Raw genomic sequence first — 26861 nt, forward strand, 5'->3', positions numbered from 1 at the left:
TGTCAGTTGCATCCTTTGAAACAATTTTCTCCCATTCCGTAAGTTGTCTTTTTATTTTCTTTTTGGTTTCTTTTGCTGTGCAAAAGCTTGTAGTTTGATCAGGTCCCACTGGTTTATTTTTGCTTTTATTTCAGTTGCTTTGGGAGACTGACCTGAGAAAATGTTCACGAGGTTGATGTCAGAGAATGTGTTGCCTATGTTCTCTTCTAGGAGTTTGGTGGTGTCTTGTCTTATATTTAAGTCTTTCAGCCATTTTGAGTTTATTTTTGTGCATGGTATGAGGGTGTGTTCTAGTTTCATTGATTTGCATGCAGCTGTCCAGGTTTCCCAGCAATGCTTGCTGAAAAGACTTGTTTTTTTCCCCATTTTATATTCTTGCCTCCTTTGTCAAAGATTAATTGACCATAGGTGTCAGGGTTTTTTTCTGGGTTCTCTCTTCTGTTCCATTGGTCTGTATGTCTGTTTTGCTACCAGTACCACACTGTTCGGTCACAATGCCCTCCTCTGTGGTACCCTTGAGGTGCGTGGGTCCCCAAGTGAAGCCTGTTCATGGACCCCTAGTGGTGGCAGGCCATGCCCACCTTTGGAGTCAGTGATAACTGTGGTGATTTGCCCCCACCTTCTGTAGACCATGCAAGAAGCACCTCGTACAGCTTAGCCCCCATAGGAGGTGCTGCACCAGCTGCTCTTAGATGTAAATTCCTGGGAAGGGACAGTGATCTAGTGTCTGGGCACTGCCCAGAGCATTTGGCAGTGGCAGCAGCTGGGCAGGTGTGCTCCCAGGGGAGAGAGAGCAACCACAGGTGGTATTCCATCACAGTATCCTCCTCTGTGGTGCCCTCTGAGGTGGTTGGGGCTGCAAGTGGTTTTTGTTCAGGGATCCCCAGTTGGCGGTGGGCCACGTCCACCTCTGGAGTCAGAGATAACTGCAGTGGTTTGCCCAAGCCACCTGCAGACCACGCAAGAAGCACCTCATTCCCCTTAGCCCATGCAGAAGTGCTGCACCAGCTGCTCCTAGTTGTAGGGTCTTGGGAAGGGACAGTGATCAAGCAGCTGAGTGCTGCCCAAAGCGTTTGGCAGTGGCAGCTGCAGGGCAGGTGTGTTCCCAGGGGGGTGAGAGCAATAAAGTGTGGTGCTTGGTTGCAGTGCCCTATTTTTTCTTTTTTGCCGACTCCTAAGGTGACTGGGGCCACAGGTGGAGCCCACTCACAGGCCCTAAGTGGTGGCAGGCCATGCCTCCCTCTGGCCTCTGAGAGGACTGCCAGTCTGTCCCTGCTGCCTGTAGATCATACAAGAGGCCCCACTTAGCACTTAGCCCCCTGCTGCCCTTAGCCCACACAAGAGCTTCAGGCCATCTGAAGCCTGCACAAGAAGCACCTGGCCTCCCATGGCCTGAGCAAGTGGCTTCTCACCACCCGCAGCAGGAACCAGGGGCACTCCGTCCTCTGAGAGCGCGTGTGCACATGCGCAGGGAGGTTCTTATGGCGATCTTCCCCTCCTCCTCTCACCCTGCCCAGTAATGGCGCCTTGCTTCTCCTGTGGGCCCAGACCTTCTCCCGCGTTCCCTCTGCCATGGCGTTCCCCTCCCCAGCCCATAGCACATCACTTCCCTGCCCGTGGTGCAGTGCTCCTTTGCCCCTCAGGCTGTCCCCACATACCCAGCCCCAGTCCTCTTCCCAGGACTGACCTCCCGAGCCTGAGTCTCAACGCCCAGCCACCCCCCGCCCCCAGCGCTTCAGTCTGTGGTGTCCAGGCTGGTGGTGCAGATGATCTGTGCAGCTCTCACTCTGCTTTGCCCTCCTCAGTCCAGCTGCTGTGCTTTTCTCCGCGACTTCGAGGTCCCTCCGGCTCGGCTGATCTCCAGGTAGGTTAGGTGGTTTCACAGGGGGTGGGTTTCCTTTTCTCCCTCACTTCTCCCTTTCAGGAATGCTGGTCCCGCCCGGATTCCTTTTCTCTCTCTTTTTCTTTTGTTCTACACAGTTATGTCAAGAGTTTCTTGCCCTTTTTGGAGGTTTAAGTTCTTCTGCCAGCATTCACAGATGTTCTGGGTGAGTCGTTTTACATGTAGATGTGTTTTTTTGATGTGTTTGTGGGGGAAGGTGAGCGCGTCCTCTGACTCCGCCGCCATCTTGCTCCGCCTCTCAGCTTTCTTTTTATAAGGTTCTGGGATTATAGCTGTTATTTGAAAGACAGTCTTTCCAGAAGGATATTAACCTTAACCTGAAGTGAAACGTCTAGAGATTTTAATATAACCTGTTTTGTTATCAGTATGTTAAAATTAATCCATACTTTCTATTTTGACTTTCTTATTCAAGATTTTTTAATAATAAAGTTTACCCCTTTATGTAATTAAATTAGTCCTTCATCTTCCCACTCCCTTTGAGTTTATTGTTCTGTTGTCAGAGAAGATATTATGTACTGTTCTACTTTTTGAAGCATGTCCATGTATTTGTTTTACCAGGTCAGTTTCTTAAATTTTCACAATAATTGCAAAGAAGTTAATTTTTCTTACAGGCAGACATAGGTTATGTATGTCATTTATTTAGTCTCTCAAAATCCTCATTTTGGTTACTCAATCTCTTCTGACAGCTATAAAGTAATATTTTCTTTTTACATCACATTTTTGTAGATTTCTCTTACACTTTCTTGTTTCAATTTAAATATTTTCACTGATACATCATTATTATGTATAGATATCAGATATATTATTTTTAATATAACATTTAGAAAATGTCTTAAGTCTACTTTGGGTACCTGGAAACTGCTGGGTGGCAGTGCTGGGTTTTTGTTGTTTTTTAAGGCCTCATCTCTGGCATGTGGAAGTTTCTGGGCTAGGGGTCAAACGAGCTATAGTTGTAGGCCTACATCACAGCCACAGCAACACCACACCTGAGCCGCATCTGTGACCTACGCTGCAGCTTTTGGCAATGCCAGATCCTTAACCCACTGAGCAAAGCCAGGGACCAAATCTGCATCCTCATGGACACTATGTCACATTCTTAGCCCACTGAGCCACAACAGAAACTCCAGCAGTGCTGTTTAAGATGGGCTACCTGAGCCTGGTCCAGGACCCAAAGGGGCCCCCAGCTCTGGCTTCTCCCCTGTGTCTCTTTCCTTCTTTCTTACCTGTACCAGACATGGGGTCCTCCAGATACCCTGAGGAGCTCTTAGCTTTGCATCCTTGGCATTATTTTGGTACCCCCATTTGCAGGGGGGATGCCGGGCAAATATCTCTCTCTGATCAGCAATATTTATTTCCTGGGTATATATGAAACTGAGCCACCAGAATGGTGCTGGCTTCTTAATTTTGGGTGATTCAAGTTTTTCATAAGACAGGGGTCCCATGAAAGATATTTGCCAGGGATCCCAGGCACCTTAGGGGGTGTCTTGCTCTTAAGCCCCTGTTAGTTGTTTCCCTTGAACACAAAGTGCATAAAAAGTAGAAAGGAAAGGAGAAAGGCAATCTTTGACAATAAAACTTGCAATAGAAAACTACTTTTGTTCTTAAGAATTTAGCAATAAATTAAGTATTCTTTTAAGCTGAACAAGAATTTATTTTTCTCTAGGTAGTGGAATGATGATTCATATGCAACACATCCTTAGGCCAAAGCTGTGTCCTAAATGTAAATCAATTCTGATAATAAAGTTTTATCAGTTTATTCAGAAAGATCCTCCTAGAAGGTATCAATCACATCTCATCTTTATATAAAAGTTTAATATTTCTTTGAGTTTATATTCTTCATATATAACTTTGTTTATGCAGTTTTCCCCAATAAAGTTTCCAAATGAATAAATTGTGAAGGATGAAACACATTATCAGAATGAACTGAACTTTTTTCCTGCAATAGATATATATATGTATACACATATATTTGCTTTATATCCCTTAAGAAGTGATGAATTCAAATCTTTGAGAATCCAAAGGAATTTCTGGATACGTTTATCATAAATGTTTGGGATTTTATTTACTTTTATTTATTTATTTTTTCATTATAGCTGGTTTACAGTGTTCTGCCAATTTTCTACTGTACAGCAAAGTGACCCAGTTACACATAAAAGTATACAATCTTTTTTCTCACATTATCATGTTCCATCATAAGTGACTAGACATAGTTCCCAGTGCTACACAGCAGGATCTCATTGCTCATCCATTCCAAAATCTGCATCTATTAACCTCAAGTTCCCAGTCCATCCCACTCCCTCCCCATCCCCCCTTAGCAACCACAAGTCTATTCTCCAAGTCCATGAGTTTCTTTTCTGTGGAAAGGTTCATTTCTGCCATATATTAGATTCTAGATATAAGTGATGTCATATGGTATTTGTCTTTCTCGTTCTGACTCACTTCACTCAGTATGAGAGTCTCTAGTTCCATCCATGTTGCTGCAAATGGCATTATTTTGTTCTTGTTTATGGCTGAGTAGTATTCTATTGTGTATATATACAGCATCTTCCTAATCCATTCATCTGTTGATGGACATTTGGGTTGTTTTCATGTCTTGGCTATTGTGAATAGTGCTGCGATGAACATGTGGGGGTATGTGTCTTTTTTAAGGAAAGTATTGTCTGGTTAGATGTCCAAGAGTGGGATTGCTGGGTCATATGGTACTTCTTTATATAGTTTTCTAAGGTACCTCTATGCTGTTTACATTCCCACCAACAGTGCAGGTGGGTTCCCTTTTCTCCACACCCCCTCCAGCATTTGTTATTTGTGGACTTATTAATGATGGCCATTCTGACTGGTGTGAGGTGGTACCTCATAGTAGTTTTGATTTGCATTTCTCTAATAACCAGGAATGTTGAGCATTGTTTCAAGTGCTTGTTGGCCATCTGTATATCTTCTTTGGAAAAATGTCTTTTCAGGTCTTTTTGCCCATTTTTCCATTGGGTTGTTGGCTTTTTTGCTGTTGAGTTGTATACGTTGTTTGTATATTTTAGAGATGAAGCCTTTGTCAGTTGCATCCTTTGAAACAATTTTCTCCCATTCCGTAAGTTGTCTTTTTATTTTCTTTTTGGTTTCCTTTGCTGTGCAAAAGCTTGTAGTTTGATTAGGTCCCACTGGTTTATTTTTGCTTTTATTTCAGTTGCTTTGGGAGACTGACCTGAGAAAATGTTCACGAGGTTGATGTCAGAGAATGTGTTGCCTATGTTCTCTTCTAGGAGTTTGGTGGTGTCTTGTCTTATATTTAAGTCTTTCAGCCATTTTGAGTTTATTTTTGTGCATGGTATGAGGGTGTGTTCTAGTTTCATTGATTTGCATGCAGCTGTCCAGGTTTCCCAGCAATGCTTGCTGAAAAGACTTGTTTTTTTCCCCATTTTATATTCTTGCCTCCTTTGTCAAAGATTAATTGACCATAGGTGTCAGGGTTTTTTTCTGGGTTCTCTCTTCTGTTCCATTGGTCTGTATGTCTGTTTTGGTACCAGTACCACCCTGTCCTGATGACTGTGGCTTTGTAATATTGCTTGAAGTCTGGGAGAGTTATGCCTCCTGCTTGATTTTTATTCCTCAGAATTGCTTTAGCAATTCTCAGTCTAGGTGGTTTCATATAAATTTTTGGATGGTTTGTTCTAGTTCTGTGAAGAATGTCATTGGTAATTTGATAGAGATTGTGTTGAATCTGTGTAGATTGTTTTAGGTAATATGGCCATTTTTACAGTATTAATTTTTCTGACCCATGAGCACGGAATATCTTTCCATTTCTTTACATCTTCTCATCTTCTTTAATTTCCTTGATTAATTTTTTTTTTGTTTGTCTTTTGTTGTTGTTGTTGTTGTTATTGTTGCTATTTCTTGGGCTGCTCCCGCGGCATATGGAGGTTCCCAGGCTAGGGGTTGAATCGGAGCTTTAGCCACTGGCCTACGCCAGAGCCACAGCAACGCGGGATCCGAGCCGCGTCTGCAACCTACACCACAGCTCACGGCAACGCCGGATCGTTAACCCACTGAGCAAGGGCAGGGACCGAACCTGCACCTCATGGTTCCTAGTCGGATTCGTTAACCACTGCGCCACGATGGGAACTCCTAATTTTTTTTTTTTTAAAGCAGAGTTGCAGTGTTTATTTCTGGTTCTCTCTTGTTTTTTTTTGTTTTTTTTTTTTTTTTTTTTTTTTTGCCACACAGGCAGTATGTGGGAATTCCTGGGCCAGGGATTGAACCTACGCCGCACAGCAGCAGGAGCCTCAACCCGCTAGGCCATCAGAGAACTACCGATTAATGTTTTGTAGTTCTCAGCATAAAAGTCTTTCACATCCTTGATCAGGTTTATTCCCTGGTATTTGATTTTTGGTGGTGCCATTTTAAAAGGTATTGTATTTTTGTATTCCTTTTCTAAAATTTCATTGTTAATATACGGAAATGCGTCTGATTTCTGAATGTTAACATTCTATCCTGATAATTTGCTGAATTTGTTGATCAGTTCAAGTAGTTTTTGGGTTGAGTCCTTAGGGTTTTCTGTATATAGTATCATGTCATGTGCATACAGTGACAGTTTTACCTCTTCTTTTCCTATTTGGATGCCTTTGTTTGTTTGTTTGTTTGTCTGATTGCTTTGGCTAGGACTTCCAGTACTGTGTTGAATAACAGTGGTGAGAGTGGGCATCCTTGTCTTGTTCCAGATTTTAGTGGGAAGGCTTTCAGCTTTTCTCCATTGAGTATTATATTTGCAGTGGATAATATCTGGAATTTTAAAAATTATCACACATGTTCACAAAAAAGGAAAATCTAAAATATCTAAAGCAGGAGTTCCCTTGTGGTGAAATGGGTTAAGGATCTGGCATTGTCAGTGCAGTAGCTCAGTCACTTCTGTGGCATGGGTTTCAGTCCCCGGTCCAGGAACTTCCAGATGCTGTCCGTGTGGCAAAAAAATAAAATATAAACAAGCTAAAATAAAATAAAACAAAATATCTAAGGTAGCTCTGCAGGAAGGATCATAGTCCCTGCTCAGGAGAGGCAGGAATATATCTTGGTAGAATATGTTTTCTGATGGTTTTGCTGAAAGCTGAAGCTCTTTTACCCTTTAAGACCTTGGATCATGACCACTCTTCTTAACAACAACAACAAAAAAAGTACAGAATTTATCAAGACTTGTCATTTGGTGAGATTTTCTTAAATTGATGAAATCTGAATCAAATTGGAAATTCAGAAAGAGAGAGAAGAGAAAGCAATTACAAGAAAAACAATGAAAGCATCATTTCAATTTTGTCTGGAAACTGCAAAAATCACCAATGTGCATTTGCCAGCAATAGCTGTCAAAATTTTCCTTAATGTATTTTGTCATCAAAGATTATTTAAATGGCAGTTCTCATTTTGCATTTTAGTTCCTACCATCATCGATGGCCATAATCCCAATTATCTGCTTCATAAAATAAACACGGAGTTTCCTTCATGGCTCAGTGGTTAACAAACCTGACTAGGATCCATGAGAATGCAGGTTGGATCCCTGGCCTTGTTCAGTGGGTTAAGGATCTAGTGTTGCCGAGAGCTGTGGTGTGGGTCACAGACGCGGCTCAGATTCTGCATGTCTGTGGCTGTGATGTAGGCCAGCAGCTATAGCTCCGATTCGACCCCTAGTCTGGGAACTTCCATATGCTGCAGGTTTGGCCCTAAAAAAAAAAAAAAAAAAAAAAAAAAGGATAAATGAAACACTCTAAAAATGAGTCTTTGTGGAAAGTTCAACCGTCTTCCAGTCCCCCCGTCTGAGTCATGAACATACAAAAGTAAGGTTCTCCATACCCCTTTCTCATTTCACTGTCCATCTGCTGACATTGTCTGATAACCACTTTTGTACTAGGGATTAACCACATGGCCCAGTGAGATGCCCGTGGCAGAAATAGGAGTCTTTTTTTTTCCTCCTTAACTCCTTTATCTTCCCTCAGGGGGACACTCAGATGCCATGTCTCTATTTTTCCTTTGTTTTCATCCCTCATAATTTAGTTAGTTCTCTCTCAGGCATTCATATTCTCACACAAAAACATCATTTTGGACCCATTCTTCATTTCCATTCACCTCAAACTTCACTGAGGAGAATAACCACCTGACACTCTTCCCCTACCCCTGTCTGTCCAGAATTTGCAGAGCCTTCTCTGGAAACAAGGAAAGCCCCTGTGGAGACTGTCCATGCCCTCTAGGCCAGTACTGTCCAGTAGAACATTCTGTGTTGATGATGGATATGTTCATTGATCATTTCAAGATTTCAAATAGTCTCATATGACTAAAAAGAATGAATTTTAAATTTTATTCCATTTTTATTTTAATTTAGTAAATAACCAAAGAAAAATTTAATTGAAATTTAATTTTTTGGGGTGTTCCCATTGTGACACGGGGGAGACGAATCAAATTGCCTTGAGCTGTGGTGTAGGTTGCAGACATGGCTTGGATCCTGTGTTTCTGTGGCTCTGGCGTAGTCCGGACAGCTGCTGCAGCTCTGATTTGACCCCTAGCCTGGGAACTTCCATATGCCATGGGTGTGGCCCTAAAAAACAGAAAAAAAATTAATTTTTATTAAATCTTAATTAAAGTTAAATTTTGAATTAAACAGCCACATGTGGCCTCCTTGCGGTTGTGTTGGCTGATGCGGCTTAGACCATGATGGAAGGTCCTGAGGGTAGCAGGAGCTCGTCATCAGGGTCCATCTTCTCATCTTCTTGGTCTTACTGCTCCCAGCCCCGTACCATCTCACTCTTCAGCTGATGGTTCCAGGGCTGTAGTGAAGATGAGGCATCTCCCAGGTCAATGATTTCCTTTCCTCCACTGAATCTCATCACAGAATATTAGCATGCTATCCACTCAGTTGCAAAACTGAGTCAGTTCTCTTTGGAGATTTATACTCATGTACATCTTTATTTCTAAACTATTTTAGCCAACTTAGTAATAAGGAAACCTTCAGACACTCTGATCTTCAGTTTATCTTAACAGTTTTTTTTCCCTGTTGTGAAATGTCCACCACACCTACCCCCTGTCTCTGTTGGTGGGCCTTCTAATTCTCTGGCCTTTTTTTGTGTGTTTTCTGAGGTAGTGGTCCAGATACAACTGGAAATGGCATCGGTAGCATATAGGTGACAAGGCACCTGCAAGTGTGGTTGTGTGATCTTGGCAGCTAGTGTATGGCTCATCTCTCCTGTGTCCAATTTACAACCTATCCACAACCAAAGGTGATACCATTCCTAAAGCATAAGATGATTGATTTTTATTGACATTAAAGTCCAAATATGCATGTTTTAGTATTATAGATAACCAGATACACTGGCAAAATGGAGAGTTCAGACTACAATTCTCTAGCCACATTATTGTCAAACACACATTAATCAGGTGCCAAAATTGATAACATACTAAGCCATAAGACAAATTGCAAAGTATTTTCAATAAATCAAATATCAGGAGTTCCCACTGTGGCGAAGTGGAAATGAATCCTACTAGTAACCATGAGGTTCGATCCCTGGCCTCTCTCAGTGGATTAAGGATCTGGTGTTGCTGTGAGCTGTGGTGTAGGCCGGCAGCTGTAGCTCTGATTTGACCCCGAGCCTAGGAACTTCCATATGCTGCAGGTGCGGCCCTAAAAAGCAATAAATAAATAAAATAAAATAATAAATCAAATACCATACAGAGATCAGCAAGGCAAAGAGAACAGAAAAGTCTATGTGTTTGGAAATGTATAAATAGGCATCTCAACTGATCAAAGAAGAAATATTGGGAATTTTTTTTTTTTCCTAGCTGCAAATCTATTTTAATTTCTGTCACATTTCCCCCAAGTCTAAGGGCTTGCTTTTAAGCTGCGAGGGCATTTCTAGAGTGGTCTCAGTGTTTCGAGCACAGCGTACATTTAAGTATCCCCATGAAGATTTCTTGAGCTTTCTTCCTGTGCAGCTGCCTCATTGCTGGCAAACACAGCTGCTGAGGGCCAATGGGACAGTGGCTGACCTCTCTGCAGCTCAGGGTCACAACTCCTTCTGCTTGGGCTCCTCATCCTTGTGCTCTTGCTGGAAAATGCTCTAGGCAGAAAGCTATTGTTGGCTCAGCTAGCTTCTTCCTCTTTTAGGGAATGCAATCCCATGTTACCTGTGACAAAGGGTCAGAAATTAGTTGGTTTATAAATTTGTATTATATTATACATTTATTTTATATAAAATTATTTATTTTAACCTGTTTTCTGCCAGGTTATATATCCATTTCCACCTCTGTGTGCTGCTTCTGGTCTAGGGCATCTTTCCTCTCCCTTCCGTATTGTCCTCCTTGCCTTCTTCCTCTCTCCTCTGCTCCCAGGCAGGCTAACACAGCCTCTTCCATGTGCTTAATCTTTTACAAAAGAAAGAGACAAAAATTTTCAAACTATTCCTGCTTCCTGTCCAAATAATTGCTGAGTAAAAATTCTTCAAAAATGCTTGTGTGTGTGTGTGTGTGTTAGCAGAGGGCCATATAAAGGGAGAAAAATCTAAACTGAGATTTTAATAAAGTGTTCTGGCTAAAAACTCTCTAATTGTTACATTAATAATTATTCTCTCTCTTTCTCTCTCCACACAGAATATTGTTGAATATTACATGCCTGTGATGATTTTGTGTGTCAGCTTGACTGGGCCACAGGGTGCCCAGGTATTGGGTTAAACATTATTCTGGGTGTGTCTGTGAGAGGTGTTTTGAATGAGATGAACATTTGAATCAGTAGACTGAATAAAGCAAATGGCCTCCTCCATTGATCATTGAAGCCTGAATAGAACAAAAGGCTGAGTCTGGGAGAACTTATTCTCTCTGCTTGTCTTCACTTGGGGACATCAGGCATCTCCTGCTGTTGTAGTTGGCATTGTACTGGAACCACACCACCAGTTCTGCTGAGTTCCTGCTTGTTAACTGCAGGTCTTGAGACTCTCAGCCTCCATAATCATGTGAGCCAGTTCCTCATGAGAAAGTCCTTTAACTATAAATATATAAAATCTCCTATTCCTATAGTTCTGTTTCTTGGGAGAACTCAGACCAATAGAGTGTCACATTGAGTGATTTCGATTCCATAAGGTTTTTTTGTCAGTTTACTTTGGTGTATACTTTGCACAGTCTTTTGGGGACTGAGAGCCAAGTTCTATCACAGTTGGGAAAAGAACCTATCACTTTTTCCAGCAGTACCTCCAGCATTTCAGGTAAAGAATGCATTTCACTAATGTCCAAAATCATAGTCAGTGGAGAGAAAAGGCACATGATTGGAATTCAAACTTCAGTCTAGCTACTTAAGGATTTTTTGATAAATCACATTTCCCTTACATATGAAGTTTTAATATTTTGTAAATGCATGAGATAATATTTTGTGATCTTCCTTCACAAATTTGATAGCTTTCTGAGATATCTCTTTAATTTCCTGAGATGTTACCTGTCTTCACCTCTGTTTATTGAAATCATCACAGGATGATTTTCTGTTGCACTTCCTCTTTGCAGCCAACTTGACTTTGAATTTCTATTTCCATTATAATGATTGCTTTCCTGAGGATTCAATTTTCCATATATGCATTTCATATAAGTATAGAGGAAGACTATGAGAGTGGAATACAGGAGAGAGAAAAGAAAGGAAATTAGAAAAGAGAATACTCCTTGATATACAGGAGGATTGAGGGGAGAATGCACTGGACTGGTATTATGGGTTGAATGGTGTCCTCCAAAGTTCATGTGCTGACATCCTAACCCCTAGCACCTCAGAATATAACCTTATTTGTAAAAACGGTCATCGCAGATGTCATTTGTTAAGATGAGATCAGACTGGAGGAAGGTGGGTCCTCAGTCTAATATGACTAGTGTCTTTATAAAAGGGGGTATTTGGACACAGATATGCTCACAGGGGAGAATGCCATGCGAACATGAAGGCAGAGATTAGGGTGATGCCTCTAAAAGCCAAGGACAAAGATTAACCACGAACCATCAGAAGCCAGGAGGGACGCTTGAAATTGATTCTCCTTCACAGCCCTCGGAAGCAACCAAATGTGCTGACACCCCAATCTCAGATTTCTAGTTTCCAAAAACTGTGAAACAATGTGTTTCTGTCAAGCCACCAGTTTTTGGTGCTTTGTGAGGACAGCCTTAGGATACCAATATAACCAGAACTCAGAAAACCTTGATTTTGTCTTAGCATGTCTACTAATTGTGGTTTGGATAATGTTGATCACAATCTCCATGTTTTACTATAGTTTCCTCAGCTAAAAAATGAAGGATTGTGCTGAATGAACATTTCTGTATCTTTTTAATGTAGATGCCCCTTTACACTCTTAAAAAGTGTTGAGAACCCCCAAAAGTTTTTATTTATGTGGATTTACAGATATCTGTATTTGCCATACTAAAAGTTAAACTCAGAAATTTAAAAATTTATGAATTTATTTTAAAATAAACTACATTCAGTACAAGTTAAAATGAATAATGTATTTACGATGCATTTTTATGACAACTATACTAAACTTAAAAGAATGTTTTTAATATGAATATTCTTTATTAGAATATAAATACATACTTAAATTATGTGTATTATATGGATATTAGTGAATATTTATCATTTCTATACCATCTACCTCGAGGAGATATAGGTAGTGATGTCTTAAATTTAAGAAATTAAATGAAGATATTAAAAGGAAGTTAAATGAAAGAAGAGTGATATTGTTTTACATTTTTTGCAAATCTCTTCAATGTCTGTCTTAAAATATAGCTGGTTTCTTGAATACAGCTAGTTTCTTATATCTGCTTCTGTATCCTATTACCTGCAATATGTTGTTTTCATTTAAGTATATAGAGAAAATTCAGACTCACACACACTTATAGTTGGGAAAGTGAGGAATATTTTTATTGCTTTTTTTGAAAGGGTGTCAATATTCTTTGATTTGATATCAAAACTCATTCTTTTCTCTTAAAGGTAAAGCATGCTATGGAATCTGCTATCAATGACTTTTTGTTCTGTAATATTAAAATTCCCTGAGCTTTTTTATATGCTAAATGGCTCTCCTACTCATGTAAAAAGCTGTGGTCATTTGGAAAATATTGGCTCACTGAGTTACACAGATGTTCTACATGCTGACACATTTCACTGTTTAATATCAAAAACATCACATTTGTAAATAGGATTTTTAAGTTCATGGTTGCAGATACAAGTTTTCCAACATTCTTTTTTTCTTCCTTGAAAGCTCATTTTATTGCTATCAAAAAACATCAGTTGTTTTTCTTTAAGTGACCAGCTTACTTTATTTTTGAGACAATGGCTGCTAAATTCCCAAGTCTTAAAACCATAGTTTGTCTGTCAGTTGTTTTTTTTGAAGCTGATTTGCTGATTTCCCACAGTAAAAATGCTGTCCCAGGGAGGAAAAAAAAAAGCTGAAGCTAGATCTTAGTTTAAACCATAGCACAAGTCCTTTCCCTCCAGTGTTCTTGTGCTTCGATCTGCTCCGTAAGGGATCTGTGTAGACCTCCCACTTCATTGCACACTGTGTGAAACATGCATGGATTCTGGTGTGGATGGCTAATAAAATTATTGGTTTTTACTGTTTCATCAAGGGCATTCTTAAATGAAACTAACTTTTTTCTCTGTGAGTGGGTGATGACCAAAAAAAAAAAAAGAAAGACTGTTTATACAATTTGGAGCCTTGATATGTGCTAACGTGCCGGTAGTTTTACCCACTATTGTTTTTGCATCACTCGTGTAAATGACGACAGTTTTTCAGCATTAACGTTTAACTCAAAGGAGCAAGCTACAATTATGGTGAGAACATTTAATGAATGTTTTGATAGAAACTTTTGTTCAAAATGGATGCAAACGGTTTTCAGTCTGACTCATACATTAAGATTTACTAGCCTATGCCCTAAAGGATTTAACTGTAAAATTCAATTATCCTGTATCTATCTACATCCATTGATATGTCAAAAGACATTTACTGTTGGTAGTAAAAATAATTTAATAATGCATATAGAGATTTTTAATGGTGTTTGCTTGGAAAAATAAATTACTATCAGATACAATAAAATCCCATTTTGTTTCTGTAGATAGTGTGAATGCTGAGGAGTTTGGTTCTAAAGTAACAACTTAAAGATAAACAATTAAGGAGAAAACTAGAATTGATCCTAAAGAAAACTTGCTTTATAATATTTTGTTTCAGTGTTATTGATCATTCTGTTACATGCATTTGTAAAACCACTGTGCATTGTTGATGGAACTCTCTTTCCAGATTAATGTTTTAAAGGATTGCTAAATAAATGCAATGTAGAGAAGAATCCACTGAAGAAGATCTAGTTTAGGAAGAAAATGTTTATCTCCTTTGGTCATCTTCAAAGTGAAGTAACTTATTCATATGAAACAGAGGCCTGGATTACTGAGAGTATATGATCTTAGAAAGGAAGAAAAGAAAAAAGGAAGGGAGTCAAGGGAGGGAAAGAAAGATTTTAAGAGCAATTGTTTCATTCTTCACATCTTCCTTTGGTGTTTTGCACATAGTAGGTGTTGAAATGTTTCTGCATCTCTCTAATGATTCAACAAAAGCAACAAGACATTATGACCTACCCCTTTGGATACATCTGTGGTTTATTTAAAAGATGTCATCATTATTTATTATTGTAGTACGACTGTTCCACCAATCTATAGCTTAGAATCAGAGGACTGTTTTGAAATGGAGTCAGTAATGGTTTGAGGGATAAAAGGCAACTCTCAGAAAAAGAGTCAAAAGAGTAAAAATGATGAGGGCCAAAGAGACTTTAGCGCCCCTTTTGCTTTGGAGAAACAGTATTCTGCAGGGATCCTGGTATTTGAATAAAAGCTTAAAGCAACTTTGATGCTTGCAGATTGGGGAGGGGGTCGGGGTAAGGCAAAGAACAGCTCAACTGCTTGGGTTGGTGGAGCTATGACAAGAAATTTCATATGCAATCCTCCGCTTGCCAGGTGAGGAAGTGATATTGAGGACTGGAAATGTGGTGGCAAAGGACAGTTGCCAGCTTCTGCTACCAACCACAGAGTTAATTTTTTGTTGTTGTTTCTCTGTTAATCAGTTTGTTAATGGACTTCTGGGTACACAGTGCTAAGCAAGGAAAGTGTGCTGGTACTGAGTGAGATCGCTTTTTGAGGGAGGGGAATGAGTATTACAAGGTGTGACATATAATAAAGTGGAGATGTGAGAAATTCTTTTTTTTTTTTTTTTTGGCCACACCTACAGTGTATGGAAGTTCCTAGACCAGGGATCAAATCTGAGCCAGAGCTGCCAGAGCTGCAGCAATACCAGATCCTTAACCCGCTTGCCATAGCGGGAACTCTGAGAAATTCTTAATTTATGTTCTGGCCCAGGGAAAGGAAATGCTAACCTTATATTACATTGACACAATTGTTTTGCATTTCAAAATGCTCTCAGTATCATCTCACTTTACTTAAAACCCCAAGTTTTTTTTTTTAAATATTTATATGTTTTTACCCCTGAATACCATAAGTTTCTAAATCATTATCAACAGTAGGCTTCCAGCAACAGTGATGTTCAAGGATGGAAAGAGGGTGACATGATCCCTTTGTGGAGAAAATTTGAAAACTGTAGACAGAATCATCACTAACACTTTCGGACCCATCCGGTAAAAGTACAGAGGCCCAGGCTTCTGATGTTTAAATATTTAAAACATTATCAATCATGTTAGCAAACAGTTAAGATCTGTTCTCATAAGTTGACAAAATATATCTTCCCTATAAATTCATTAAAATATTTGTGAAAATCTATGGTTTTGATATAATTGAACATGAGGAAAATATAAAAAATTGAGTCTGTTTATTCTTGCCCATGCTTAAAGTTTCCACAGAAAAGTGATTTAAGATGAGTAATAAAATAAAAGCATACGTAATTGATGAATTATTATGCCCTATTTCCCGAAGTGTTTTTCTTTGACTATATTTCAGCAAAACCATGGCATGACAGAATTTTCAAGTTATCTTTGGTCTTTTGGTGGAAATGGTACACTAGGCAATCTTTTTTAAGTTACTGCTATTTTAAGACAATTTTTCATTAATTTCAATTTGAAGAAACTTTGCTTTTTAGGACCGCATGTGTGGCCCAAGCTAGGGGTCCAATAGGAGGTGCAGCTGCCAGCCTATGCCCCAGCCCTGACAGCAGTGTGGGATCTGAGCAAGGCCAGGGATAAAACCTGCATCCTCATAGATACTAGTTGGGTTCGTTATGGCTGAGCCACAGTGGGAGCTCTCAGAATTGTCAATATTTCTAAAGCAATTTTTAGGTTAGAAATAAACCATTATTTATTGTACATAGTTCAAAACATTGTGGCAGGATCAAACACAACATATCATCATAGCCAAAAAATTACTACCAGTTAATTTAATTGCATAAATTTCTATTCCTTATATTGAGATTTTTACTATTTTTAAAGCAATGTGTAGATCCACAAAATATTCTTTGGCCTCTATTCTTTAAAAAATTACAATGCTGAGCTTAAAACAAAAAACAGCTTTTTGTAGCTTTTCTTGTTCAAATCTTTTTTTAAAATTTAAGTCATTTTTTAATATTGAAACTATATTTGTATATAGCTGGAACATAATCCTTGTAGAGTCCCAGTAATTTGCACATAAATCCTTTATAGTTATGAAAATGAGTTTGTTTTATTTTTCTAATTTATTTAAATTTGATTAGGATGCTACTTTTGTTGCATTTTTATGTAGTTTTTTTCCAGATAGGAGTTTTTGTGTCAAAAACTTTTAACTGGTATTTCAAAATAATATTAAAGGAGTTCCCCTTGTGGCTCATTTGTTAACAAACCCGGGTAGTATCCATGAGGAAGTGGGTTTGATGCTTGGCCTCGCTCAGTGGGTTAAAGATCCAGTGTTGCTGTGGCGGAGGCTGGCAGCAACAGCTCTGGCTCAACCCCCAGCCTGGGAACCTCCATTTGTCCCAGGTGCAGAAGACCAAAATAAGTAAATAAATAAATATATATATATAAATAATATTAAAAGCCAAAGAGTAAAACTTGAACATGTTTGGCTTTTTTGGTTTGCTTTGTAAACATATTAATAGCAAGAAATATTTTATAAAAATAACTGGATAGAGAAAAATCAATTATTTCACTTTTGCCAAACCCCACAACTTTTCCTTACTTGAGGATTTTATATTATTTTGTAAAACTATTCTAAAGTATCTCACACCTTGTCTAAAAATCTAATTGGTTTAACAGCATTTAACTGAGAATAATTGTAAGGGCAATTTGACATGTGTTTTTTTCAAGATGTTCTTATTTTTCTGAATTGAATTGGCTATTTTTGAACTTTTTAATTAAAACAAATTTTTGAGTAAGAATGTAAATTTCCAATTTAAAAAAAGCCTTCAGGAGTATTGATTTTTGACTGCGTTAAATGTATAGAAAAACGGGGAGAATTAATATCTTTAAAATCTATGAACAAAGTATATTTATTCATTAATCTACTTCTTCATCTCTAATTTTATGTAGTTTCCCCTGTAAAGTTAATGCATATCTTTTGTCAGATTTATTTCAAGGTATTTGACTTTCTGGATTCAATTATAAATAGTATAATTTTAATATTTTTAAAATTTATTTTTTGCTGGTTGATAAGAGTTTGATTTTTTTTTAGATACTGAACTAATGTCAAGCATCTTTCCTAAAAGTTACTCTTTGATTCAGATGGTTCAAATAGACCTCATGATGGCAGACATCCTTATAGTCTTATTCATCACAAGGGATAGATATTTCATCAAAAGGTGTGTTTTCTATAGTTTTTTTGGAAGATATTTACTGTAAGATTAGGACTGTGCTCTTCTATTCTTAGTTTAGGAAAAGATTTTAAAAGATTATTATGAGTGTAGAACTGAATGCCACATATTTACATAAGCATACTGAGATTATCATAAGATACTGATCTTTTATTTTGTTACTGGCATAAGTCAAAGTGATTTTTGAATATTACAGGAAATTTTCAGTCCTGGCTAAGGAAAAAACAAAAAACAAAAACAAGCCCAAACCAAACTTGATCATGATGTTCTATAATTTTTATATTAAAGTATATTCAGTTCACTAGTATTTTATTTGGCGACTTTGGATTCCATGTTAATGAGAGAGTTTAGCATGTGGTTTTCTTGTAGTGTCTTTGTCAAATTATGGCCTCTAGGTAATATTGGCTTCATAACATGAGCTAGAAGGTATTTGCTCTTTTTATACAGTGCAGGAGGTATGTTAGATTGTGTTTTTAGTTTCTTAAATGTTTGGGAAAATTTACCAGTGTCTCAGCCTGAGAGTCTCCTTTATAAAGGTTAATTACAGTTTCAACATCTTTTGACTCCTGTTTTTACCTAGTATCAGTTAAAAATATATTTTACCATGATTTTTTTATTTAATCAATTTTCAAATTTATTGACATAATTTTTCATAATTTCATATAAATTTTTAAAAAATATCTTACTGATTTCTTTTCTTTCTTTTGTTTTCCTTCTTTTCTTCAGATAGAACTTTCCATTATTTTTCTAGCTCCTTGAAATTAATCTTCAGATGGTTAATTTTCAGTTTTTCTTATTTACTACTACAAATATTTCTCTTAAGACAACTTTAGATGCATCCCACACATTTTGATTTGCTATATATTAATTTTGCTTAAGTTAAAACTTTTGAAATTTCATTTTGATTTCTTCGCTGTCCTATGGGTTATTTTGAGTATCTTACAAAATTTCTATACATTCATAGGTTTTCTAGTTTCCTTGCTATTATTAATTTTTAGCATAAGTCCACTGACATCAGAGATACCTGTTTTATTTTACTCCTTTGGTTTAGTTTTTGTAAATGTTCCATGTGTGCTTGATACTAATATATGTTATGCAATTGTTGGCTTCTGTATTTTATATATAAATTAGATAAATTATTTATTTCATGTCTTTCTTGATATTTTTGCCTGCTCATTATATCAGTCACTAAAGAATTGGTGCCAAAATTCCTTTCTATATTTGGGGATTTATCTTTACCTCCTTTAAAATTTTTTCTCTGCGCATTTTGATGCTATATGTAGATGTACACATATGCTATATGTGTAGATGTACGTGAAAGTATATCTTCCTACTGAGTAGACCTTTTTACCAATTTCCTTTCTTTATCTGTCAAGGTCACACTGGTAGTTGTTGGCAGAACTGACTCTAGAAATATAATTGTTAAAAGAGAGACATCAGGTCCAAAATGGAGTCACTTATGCTAAGCTCTGTGTCAGCAAACCAAGACTTAATACCCAACCTATTTGCAGTTTCAGCCTCTCCCAGAAGTTAATATTAAACCAGTCAATCTGGAATTTCCTGGTCAGTAGTATGAGGCACTCCACCTGATACTCATATCCTGATACTCATACTCCACCTGATACTTCCTTATGAGAGGAAGATGAGGCAATCCACTCTTTCTTTGTCACTGCCCACTTCTGACTATAAAACCCTCAGATTTTGTACAGTTCTTCAGAGTGCTTTTCTGTTTGCTACATGAGATGCCACCCTATTCATGAATCATTGAATAAAGCCAATTGGACCCTCAGGTTTACTGTTGAATTTTATTTTTTAATATAAACCCTAGCAATCATTAAGTGTTTATTTAGCACTATCTGAAGTGGCAGTGGCTCTGGATCTGATCCAAGCTGATTCAAGCCTCTGTCAGATAATGTCTTTAGCCTTAAGGAAGACTAGCACCATCATTGTAAGGCATCTTTTTGACAGGAATTTTCCCTAATCTTCATATCAAGGGGGAACAAAGCCAAGATGAGCTAATTAACAATTTAAAAGAGATGAATTGGAAAGACTTAGTTTAAAAGGTGTGCCTTTTTTGCTTATTGAATGAACTGCTTACATTTATGTTTTCTCTTACTCTGGAAAAGTCAGAGTAAACAGAAAAAATAGAGCTTTGAATTAGCAACCTGACAATACAGATGAGCTGTAAATATAAGCTCAAATATTAAATTGTAGATAAATTTTTATCCCAAACTATAATTTTCTTTTTCTTATGGAAGGTGTCACAAATATTTAATCCTTTGATAATTACATGTTGTTTTGTGATAAAGCTTTTTTTTTTTTTTCCCTTCCTTTTTAGGCCTGCACCCAAGACATGTAGAAGTTCCCAGGCTACAGGTCACATCAGAGCTACAGCTGCCAGCCTGTGAGACAGCCACTGCAACAAGGGATCCCAAGCCACAGCTGCGACCTACACCATAGCTCATGGCAACGCAGATCCTTTAACCCACTGAGGGAGGCCGGGGATTGAACCCGCATCCTCATGGATACTGGTCAGATTCTTAACCCACTGAACCACAATAGAAATTCCTATGATAAAGCTTTTAACAACTCATTCAAATATACTAAGTATCTACTATGTGTGAAACAGTCATTATAGGGTATCCTATGAGCTCATTCTCTGCAGGTATAAACAGTGTTATTAACATTATGTTTAAGATCACAGGAAGATTGCAGGCTATATTTTACAGTGGTAAAAGATAAAAAGAAAACATCCAGATATTATAAAATCGAATTGGCCAAAAATTTCTTCTTAAGGATATAAACATAATTTCTATCTCTGATGGAAAAAAAGTAATATATCCAGAATGAAAAAAAATAGGAGCTCTCAGTTACATTTAGCCTCTTAACTACTTGCATGACAATGAATAGAAAGTGAAAAGAATTGACTCAGCAGAGCTAGCTATAATGAGAACACTATTAGAATTATAACATTTTAGGGGGGTGGGATCAAAAATAAATAGAAATATAAAAAAATGCCTACAAAAGGTATTTATTGAAAAATAAAATCTCTAAATGACATAATAGCAAATATTGAGCAGAAGTAATACAAAAATGATGGTAATTATTAATTAACAGATGGCCTTGTCTCTAGTTGGCTGAAACCCCTATGACTTGGGAACAGGAGTGTAACTCCAAATGCCAGAAGCCATTCCAGATGGCACAGCAAAACAGCCAGAGAATACATTTCAATAATCATTTATGCTGTATCAGAATATTTAAGGAATTTGCGATTCACTTCACTTCCATGCACCAGCATCTTTCTCTCATGAGGTGTTTAAGGCATATCTTATAGTCAGGATTTAGAGAAGCAAATTGCACTAAATTCTCTTTGAAACTAAATATCCAATTGTGAGGGCTGTAGAGTCATCTCCTTAAGACCATAACTTAAATAAAATGAATATATGCAAGACATTCTAGGCATCTCAGGAGAAGAAGTTAAAAATGCATGGTACACATTCCTAGACTCTGGTAGCCAACCATTACTGAAGAAAATGACAGAACAGAACAGATGTGCAGAGATTTATGGCTTCTAACCTTGATCTGGTCCTCAGTGCAACATGGTGATCTTTTATAGATTTCTATTTCATTTGTTCTGCTTTTCCTACACGGACAACTCCTCATGGATAACAGTCCTTCATATGGTCCCCAAACTGTTCCTATTCATCTTACTCTCAGGAGATGACTATACCTTTAATTAATTGCATGGAGAAAATAGAGGATCAGCCCGTATGACAAAATTGCAATATTATTTGTCTTTATGTCATTTCCTTCCTTCAGGTAGTGAAACATTCACCTGTCTTCCTATCAAGCTATACTCTGCACAATGTCTGGAATCCTTGTCCCTCTAATCTCTTATACAGCTTAAAATTATTCTCTTTCCCAACGCATGAACTTCTTCACTACCTTCTTCTCATTTTCAGTTGTAAAAGTACTTTCCCTCCAGCTTCCTAAAAGCATCTCTAATGTTCACTTTCTTCAGTTCCTTCATCCCAGTGATTCCTTGTCACAATACATTCTGTCAACACATCCAGGCCTGTTTTCGTTTCATGTGTCCTCTTTCTCACCTTTCATATGTCCTCTTTCTCCTGTTGAGCCAGTCTCTGTTCTTCAGCCTTTCTACTCCTTAGCCTTGTGGAGTATTATTTCCTGTTTCTTTTCCCACTTTTCTGTTTAAGTCTCCCAGGCAGGTTCCTCTTGCTTCTGCCTCTGAGTGATCATGTTCCTCCAGCTGCCAAGCTTAACCTTGTCCTCCTCTTAGTCTTTACTGGATCATCTCTTCTATGTTGATGGTTTTGAGAGCCACAGATACATAACTCTGTACATTCTTGAGACTCAGATGTATCCAGGCTTCTAGGGAGTGCCAGTGAGTATTCTGTAAATTTCAAATTCAGTATATGAATTCATTATCTTTCATCTGAGCCTCAAAACTGATCTGTCTTCTCAATAATAATATCAATGCTATAGAAGGCTAAAATGTCCTGAGGACTATCCTGCTTTATATATTTTATCACTATTGACTCTTTTTTCAGATGAATACAATAAGACAGAAAAATGTAAAATAGTTTACCCAGGATTGTATGGTTAGTAAGTGAATGTTTGGCTTCTGGGCTCATGCTCTAACCATGATACCCATGGCACAATGCTTTATGAGTCTCTGACAATTTTTCTTTTTTTTTTTAGGGCTGTATCTGTGGTGTATGGAAGTTCTCAGCAGGCTAGGGGTCCAATCAGAGCTGCAGCTATAGTCTACACCACAGCCACAGCAACACTGGATCTGAACCGTGTCTGTAACCTATACTATAGCTCATGGCAACGCTGGATCCTTAACCCACTGAGTGAGGGCGGGGATCGAATTCACATCCTCGTGGATACTAGTCAGGTTCATAACCCGATAAGCCACAACGGGAACTACTCTCTGCCAATTTCTTTAAAAAAATTTTTTAGGAGTTCCCATCATGGCTCGGTGGTTAACTCATCCGACTAGGAACCATGAGGTTGTGGGTTCGATCCCTGGCTTTGCTCAGTGGATTAAGGATCCAGCGTTGCTGTGAGCTGTGGTGTAGGTCACAGACGTGGCTCAGATCCCCCGTCGCTGTGGCTCTGGTGTAGGCCAGCAGCTACAGCTCCGATTAGACCTCTAGCCTGGGAACCTCCATAGAAAAGACACAAAGACAAAAAAATTTTTTAATTTTTAATTTTCATTTATTTATTTTCTTTTTACAGCTACACCTGTGGCATATGAAAATTCCTCTCCAGGGGTCAAATCGGAGCTGCACCTGAGTCCTACACCACAGTCACAGCAACATGGGATCCTTAACCCACTGCACGAGGCCAGGGATGGAACCCACATTCTCACAGAGACAACTTCAGGTCCTTAAACTGCTGAGCCACAGTGAGAATTCCTCTCTGCCAATTTCTTTTTTTTTTTTCTTCTTCTTTTTTTTCCCTGCCAATTTCTTACACTAGATTTTAATTTCTTCTTACCTGATGTAGTACAATACCCTTCTAATTGGTCCTCTTAACTCTAGATTCATTCTTCTCCAATCTCTCTTCCACATGGCTACCAGAGTTGTCTTTCCGGAAGATAAATAGGGTCTCATTAAAATCTTTTAGCAGTTTCTTATGACCCATGATAAAGCACCAGATATTTAGCATGGATTACAAGATTCTTTAAAATATGTCATGGGCTGTCATGTCTCATTTTCAGCTGAAGACCTACTGATTTTTGCTTTTGTTATTTTACTTTTGTTGTTGCCTCTGTCTGAGTTGTCCTTCCCCTGTTGTGTCCACCTGGAGAGCATTTCCTTATTTTCAAAGACTTGTTTAAGTGTAAATTTCATGGACCCCCCCCCCCATTTCTTCTAACGTATTTCCATAATGCTTTATATGTATTTTTATTATAGTGTATGCTAACTTGCTATACTTAACAGATTTCTTTTACACTAATCTGTTAAACCCTGATTTGTTTGTATGTATTTTTTTTTTAGCACCAAGCATATTGCTTAGTATACAGCAGGTATTTAATGTGATTTTTATGTATGGAAGGAAGGAAGAAAAAAGGAAGGAATGAAGGAGGGAAGGGAAGAATTGCATTCTGGAAGTATAAAACAACATCTTAATATTGTAAATCAACTATACTCTAATAAAAAATTGAGAAAAAAATATTGGAATGGCAAAATTTTAGAGCAGTTATTAAATACATATTTCTAAATATTTTTAAATGGAAATAATAATTAGACTACCATATGAATTGATTAAAATGAATCAGAATAATACCTGCTGACATTTACTCTTTTAATAAGGTTAATAGTTTCATAGAGCCTCAAAGTAAGTAGAGAAAATTGAGCATCTATAAGGCATTTAGCCAAGACTATTGTGATATCCTTGCAGGATAGGATAAGATAGGTAAAGGTAGATGAAATGCTGCATGGATTCATAGATGATTCAATTCTCCATCCTGTGAAGATTTTGATTTCTATGTTTTTTGTTTTTTTGGGGTTTTTTCGTGGTTGTGTTTGTGTTATATAGAAGTTCCTTGGCCAGGGATTGAATCTGAGCTGCAGCTGTTAACGTATGCCACTTAGCAATGCCAGATCCTTTAACCCATTTTGCCCAGGTGGGGATTGAGCCCACAACTCCACAGCAACCTGAGCTGCTGCAGTTGGATTCTTAATCTACCACACCACAGCAGGAACTCTAATTTCTACATTTTTTAAAGCCTCGGAGGGAGCCTTTACCTACATTTTATTCTGATTTTGTTGTTTTGCGTTTTTATCATTAATGAATAAAGTTATAGAAGACAAATACATCATATTCATGGAGTGACATAAAGCCACAGAGGGATTGTACAATACTAGAAAGAATTAAGATTTTAGAATCAGACACACCTGGATTTAAATCTCATTGCAATAAGTTGCTGCTTTGTGGGCCCTTCATCTGTCTGACTCTAGCTTTCCTTGTATATCTAATTCGTAGGGCAGTTGTGAGCATACATTAGATAAGACTTATAATGCCTGAGAAAGTGTAGATGGATTAAAAGGTATCTCTTAGTTTCTATTAAGGATTATGATTTTAAAGAATTAGAGTGTTTAAAAAGTGCTCAGTTAATTCTGAAACTAGCAATATACAGATAATTAATTCCTGAATCTTAGTTTAAATATTAACTCTCATGCATGACTGACTTATTAATTATTTATATGAGATCAAGGGTTTTAATTGAATCCAAACTCATTATGAGTCAACAATTTGGCATGATTGACATATAGAAAAATAACGAATTTAATTTTAGCCTATATAAACAGAAATATAGTGTCTAGAACAATTTGTGAGAAATTCCCCCCCTCCCCTGTTATATTAGTCAGTCCACAGCTGGCATATTGTGTACTTTTATGGGTGCCAGAGAAATGGGGCTGGAAACCATGATGTGGGATGTGGGGGAGCCATTTAAAGACACAGCCTAATTCCCCCCCCCAGAGGCAGACTTTGGGAGGAATTAGCACTGTCTTTTGATTTGAAGGGATTGTTGTGTGAAATAAGTACTCACTTTATTCAGTGTGGCTTGAGACTAGGAAAGACAGACATTTAACCTGAGGAAATTTTTGCTCAATGTAAATTTTAAAACTTACGTTTGGGGGTTTCCAAATATTGAATGACCTATTTTATAACTCTGTGTGTTCTTTGTCACTGGGCCCCCAGGTGTGTTCGGGAGTGTTCAGTCAGGCCATTGTGGAAGAGCTTATTGCACTGAATTAGAGGTGGAAAAAAGTTAGCTCTAAGTTCTAGCATGTTTTGAGAGCCTATAAATTTTGTAGTCCAATAGAACCTGCATATTTTTTAAACTTTTTTTTTTGGTACATTAACTACAATAACAAAGATGAATTAGGACCTACATCATAACCCTCCAAGAAGCAGTTGGTGTACAGGGAGAGTTTTGCCCTGGGCTTATAAGGCTTGGGTTTGATTCCCACCTCTGTCCCTAGCTAGCTAGTGACCTTGGTCAAATTATTAAGCTCTCGATAGTTTCTCATTTGAAAAGGCAGGGAACTTATAGGATATCTAGCAGGATTAAATCCAATAGAGTATTTTTAATGAGTATTTCTGGTACACATTAGCTCTTAATACAGATCTCTATTTTGCTTTTACTCTAGGTGTTGTGGGTGTATGTGAAAATTATAACATTGGAGAAAATTTCCTGCCAAATGATTCATTGACAGGTGGCAAATCAGTATGAGTCTGTCACATACATTTTAATAACAGGTGGGCTGCTGGAGACAGCTCTGTTTTCATGGTTAATATTGTGGGCCTGGACAAAGAATCTGAATTCTCAGCTTATTCGGGGGCTGGCATAGCACTGACGTGGACTGCCTAAGTTGTGGTCAGAGGCCACATTTTCATAAATCATCCCAGCCTGCAGAGTGAACACAAGATAAGTTGGCAAAGGAAATTAAGGCTAAAGCAGTAGAGGGATTTTCCAGTGTGGGTGCTCACACTCAAGGGCAGGTGTTGCTGAGGTAACTGCTCTGCTGCTGACATATGCTGTGACAGAGTGCATGGCAGTCATAACAACGCAGTGCAATAAGATCTCTGACAGGCTTGAGATGAAGACATCTGTTTCCCTTTGGAAAGTGTGAGACAATGTGGTTGATACAGAGGCACTATTTAAATCTAAGGCATATGCATTCTTGAGTTTAGTCAAAATCATACATGATAATTGGGAATTATTTCATTCTCTTCTCACTCGTTTTTTTCTAGACTCTGGAAAAGTGAGTCTGAGAAAGAAAGACTGAGGAGTGGTTTACCCATTTTTTTCTAAGATAAGGTATTAAGAAACATAAGATCTTCAAAAGTTGAGCTATGGGTTAAAAGAGTGAAAATAAAGAATTGTGTTTATATGGAGTATAATCTATAAAAATATTAAAACACTATGTTGTACACCTGAAATTAATATATTATTTTAAGTCAACTATACTTCAATCAAAAAAAGAATCTTGTGTTATTTTCTTAGTAATAAGTTAATGGTATCTTCTAAAAGCTCCCAAGGTTCTGCTTAATTCCTGATTAACCTTGACGAGGCTCTTAATCTCTCTGGGTCTACATCTTCTTGTCTGTGA

At 37.8% G+C, this 26861-nt stretch overlaps 1 protein-coding gene across 4 annotated transcripts in view; it reads left to right on the forward strand.

Moving 5' to 3' along the window:
* Nucleotides 1–1477: 1477 nt before the first annotated feature.
* The window catches only part of LOC110261176 (uncharacterized), a 62546-nt gene continuing 37162 nt past the window's right edge, over nucleotides 1478–26861 (forward strand). The window contains exons 1-3 of one of the 4 annotated variants that reach the window (XM_084964303.1): nucleotides 1478–1864; nucleotides 1981–2048; nucleotides 10514–13570. In XM_084964303.1, coding sequence (XP_084820429.1) covers nucleotides 1520–1864; nucleotides 1981–2048; nucleotides 10514–10541 — 441 coding nt within the window. In that variant the 5' untranslated portion in view covers nucleotides 1478–1519 and the 3' untranslated portion in view covers nucleotides 10542–13570. Of the gene's footprint in view, nucleotides 1865–1980; nucleotides 2626–10513; nucleotides 13571–26861 lie in introns of those variants that run through there. The other 3 variants (XR_014807706.1, XR_014807707.1, XR_014807708.1) reach the window with 3 other exon arrangements.

The sequence above is a fragment of the Sus scrofa genome, chromosome 6, assembly GCF_054392235.1.
Source record: "Sus scrofa isolate SSC_HxYL_T2T_F1_AM1 chromosome 6, Sscrofa_HxYL_maternal_Yorkshire_Landrace_v2.0, whole genome shotgun sequence".
Lineage (NCBI taxonomy): Eukaryota > Metazoa > Chordata > Mammalia > Artiodactyla > Suidae > Sus > Sus scrofa.